This window comes from Sinocyclocheilus anshuiensis, unplaced genomic scaffold (assembly GCF_001515605.1).
Source record: "Sinocyclocheilus anshuiensis isolate Anshui unplaced genomic scaffold, SAMN03320099.WGS_v1.1 scaffold964, whole genome shotgun sequence".
Classification (NCBI taxonomy): domain Eukaryota; kingdom Metazoa; phylum Chordata; class Actinopteri; order Cypriniformes; family Cyprinidae; genus Sinocyclocheilus; species Sinocyclocheilus anshuiensis.
Genome location: NW_015552666.1, coordinates 518,080 through 521,847, shown reverse-complemented (window position 1 = coordinate 521,847; position 3,768 = coordinate 518,080). Strand labels below are relative to the sequence as shown.

General features: G+C 33.1%; 1 protein-coding gene across 1 annotated transcript; it reads left to right on the top strand.

Moving 5' to 3' along the window:
- The first annotated feature begins 730 nt into the window (after positions 1-730).
- Positions 731-3,272, top strand: LOC107667318 (prefoldin subunit 5-like). The gene is made up of 6 exons (XM_016458952.1): positions 731-845; positions 1,442-1,544; positions 1,669-1,700; positions 1,865-1,939; positions 2,530-2,635; positions 2,714-3,272. The coding sequence occupies exons 1-6, from the start codon at positions 780-782 to the stop codon at positions 2,791-2,793; spliced, it is 462 nt and encodes a 153-aa protein (XP_016314438.1). The 5' UTR covers positions 731-779; the 3' UTR covers positions 2,794-3,272.
- The last annotated feature ends 496 nt before the right edge of the window (positions 3,273-3,768 follow it).

Genomic DNA, 3,768 nt, shown 5'->3' with positions numbered 1-3,768 from the left:
GATGGAAAAGGGGGTCTTTTTTTTATGATGTTGTATTATGTGTTATTGCAAAAATGAGTATATACAGTATATAAATATGCATTCTTGAATCATTCTTGAGTCTTGTGTCTTGCCTCCCTACAAACTTTTAAATATCTGGCTGTAATTTAGTGACTGCAAATACTGATTTCATTTGATTCCATCTTTATTATACCTGCTAATGAGCTAGTTAAACTTAAGGGGGCTAATCAATTTACAGTATATTTCAAGAAACTAAGACTTAAGGTACTCCACTTTTTCAGTTGTTTTTATTATACCTGATAATGAGCTAGTTAAACTTAAGGGGGCTAATCAATATACAGTATATTTCAAGAAACTAAGACTTAAGGTACTCCACTTTTTCAGTTGTTTAAAGACTGTGTTAAGTGTAAATTCATTTAAATTTAAAATTGTTAACTCAAAGCAGGTATTTCACACTTTGTAATTAACATCTGATGCATATATAAATCAAAAATCACAATTGAAATAAAAAAAAATGTTCCTGAGATTCAATATCTTTAACAACATGTACAAACATACAAACTAAACCACCAGGGTCCCAGAAATGCGGTCCTGAAACTGCAGCCTCCGCTATATTATCCAATTCGGTAGGTGGCGCTGTTACAAAAGAATAGGGTCCTAGAACTGCGGTCCTGAAACTGCAGCTTCCGGTTGTGCAGGAACACCCTTCTCAAATCATTGCTAAAAGTCATTCCAGTTGTGTCCGGTTGACCCGGAAGTTTTCCTCACCTATTGTCAACATGGCGGTGAATCTAACAGAATTGTCTCTTCCACAATTAGAAGGCTTGAAAACTCAGCTTGATCAGGTAAAATGTGTTATAAATATAAGCATTTCCTCATTTCATTTTGAACCGCAATATACGCTGATATAATCAGTCAATGGATTAGTGAAGAGCACGCAGCGGCTGTCATGCTGTCTGTACGCGTGCCGCTGCTTGTGCTCTGTAATTCACCATTAAACTGATACTTCAGCCAAATGTGAATATTCTGTCATTATTCACTATCCTTCCAATCCGTGTGATTTACATTTTTTCCGTTGAACACAAAAGGAGATGCGGAATGAAAGACACAGTCACCATGTATTTGCATAGTATGGAAAGACTGTCAGTCGGTTATATCAAAACATTCTCCCTTACGTTGAGGAAATTATGACATATTTTCACCTTTTTCTCTTTAAACGTTTCCTTTGAATAATATTTTAACGAGAATATAATGAGAATTTTTTTTTTTTTTTTTTATAAATGCAGAAAAAAAATGTAAAGATAAATTTTTATAACTTTTATTTTGCTAGGATGGGACAGATCTGCACACATTAGAATAAACGTTTTTCTGTTTTTGTCTAGTAAACGGCAATTTATCAGAGCCATGGTAACAAATAAAATTACAGGAATTTGTTTTCTAGGAAACTGAGTTCCTGTCATCATCCATAGGCCAGTTGAAAGTTGTCCAAACTAAATATGTGGAGGCCAAAGAAAGTTTGAATGTACTTAACAAGAGCAATGAAGGTGAGTATTACTGCTGAACTTTATTTGATGCTCATTTAAAATAAATTGAGTTATTCCATTGTTACATCTTTAGCAAAATCTAATCTGTACACTGAATTCTTTTTACAAATGTTTTTTTCCTCAGGAAAAGAACTACTTGTACCTCTCACCAGTTCTGTATCCTCTCAAAAGCCCAGCAGAGTGATAAATAAGTGCTGATAGATTAATTTTGTCTCAACCCACCATCAGACCCTCAAAAATATCTCGCAGGCAGTTTGGTGTTTATGTAAATCATTTGCATTAATCATGGATAAGTTGTTCCCTTAACTGCTTTATTGCAGATGTATGTGCCTGGAAAACTGAATGATGTGGATCATGTCTTAGTGGATGTTGGAACAGGTTATTTTGTGGAGAAGGTGAGCCAAGATTTTGCCCATCTGTATAATATTTTTTTTTTTTAGGTTTTAAAACACTACCAAAGAAATCTCACTGCTTTTTATCTTTTCAGAAAGTAGGTGAAAAATTGAAGGGGGTCTGAATACTTTCCGTACCCACTGTATAGATATATATTATATATCAAAAGTTAGGGAACATTACGATTTTAAAATATTTCAATAGTCTAAATATTGCTAAATAGTTAATTGTTAAATAGTATTACAATTTAAAATAACTATTCTATTGTTACATATTTTAAAATGTAATATATTCCTGTGATACAAAGCTGAATTTTCAGCAGCTATTACTCCAGTCTTCAGTATCACATGATCCTTCAGAAATCGTTCTAATATTCTGATTTGCTGTTTGAGAAACATTTCTTATTATCAATGTTGAAAACAGTTGCACTGCTTAAACTTTATGCAGAAACCATGATTTACTACCATTCATGTGTGTTTAATAGAAATGAATGTTTTTTATTCAGTAAATATGCAATCAATTGATCAACAGTGACAGTAAAAACATTTAGGCTAGAATGTTACAAAATATTTCCTGCTTTTTATCTTTTCAGAAAGTAGAGGATGGCAAAGAGTTCTTTAAGCGCAAAATCGACTTCCTTACAAAACAAATTGAGAAAATTCAGCCTGCCCTTCAAGAAAAACATGCTATGAAACAAGGTGATTTCACAAAACAAATTCAAATTTGTGCACAAATCGTAAATGCTTTAAATAAGAGTTTAATTTGCCTCCTAACAGCTGTTGTGGAAGTCATGAATATGAAGCTTCAGCAGCTGCACAGCCAACAGGCATCACAGTCTGGTACCACCAAAGCCTAAAAACAGTTCCAAGCAGCATGGCAGAAAATTCTGGGGAGGTCCTGAACATTTACCTTTCAGATGGAGCCATTCTAAACCCTTGAAATGGAGAACCACAGCTCAGATGTCAATATGTTCACATCTCCTTGGCGTGAGAAGAAAGTCACTTTTTTCCTGCATCAAACAACTAATCAATTTTTCTGTTCCATGTTTTCATTCTCATGTTTAGTGAACAAATGAAGCTTTGGGCATGGCCTGTGGTTGTATCCACAAAGCCTCCCACCACTGGGATTCATGTCTTTGAAGGAGATTTACTTTGTGGCAAACATTTGTCATGGATTTTTTTCAATACAGCAAATATTTTGAACATGAATATTTACATCTGAAATTGGCTAAAGAAAATGTTCTTGTTTTTCAAAAAGTGAGTTCAAAGAAATGTACAAGTATATGCATTTCATTACTAGTATTTTCATGTCAAAACAATAAAAGGAATAGCTTGATTTATTGTCCCAAGCAGTTACTAGTCCATGTTACAGAGAGCAGAAACATTATGACTGCTGTAAAATGTAAAATTTTCCACCCATGCTGAAAAAAAATTCAAAGTTGACATTTAAAACCTGACGTGTTACATTCATTAAAATGAACTTATTCTGTGTAGACTTCTGAAGACAATTATCTAGACATATGATGTACACACACACACTTGACAGTAAAAACATTTAGGCTAGAATGTTACAAAATATTTCATTTCAAATAAACACGGTTCTTTTAAACTATTCATCAAAGAATCCTGAAAAAATTTTTTTCCACAAAATATTACGCAGCAAAAACTGTTTTAACAATAAAAATGAGAAGAACCATTATTAATAGCCAAGCACAGCCAATCAGCATATTAGAATGATTTCTGAAGGATCATGTGACACTGAAAATTGTAATGATGCTTAAAATTCAGTTTTGCATCATAGGAATAAATGACATTTTATAATATATTCAAAT

Excerpts from the sequence above, each read along its gene's own strand:
- LOC107667318 (XM_016458952.1), top strand. The coding sequence starts at position 780 with ATGGCGGTGAATCTAACAGAATTGTCTCTTCCACAATTAGAAGGCTTG. Across the intron at positions 1,545-1,668 it reads ACTTAACAAGAGCAATGAAG|GAAAAGAACTACTTGTACCT; the intron begins GTGAGTATTACT and ends TTTTTTCCTCAG. Across the intron at positions 1,940-2,529 it reads CAGGTTATTTTGTGGAGAAG|AAAGTAGAGGATGGCAAAGA; the intron begins GTGAGCCAAGAT and ends TTATCTTTTCAG.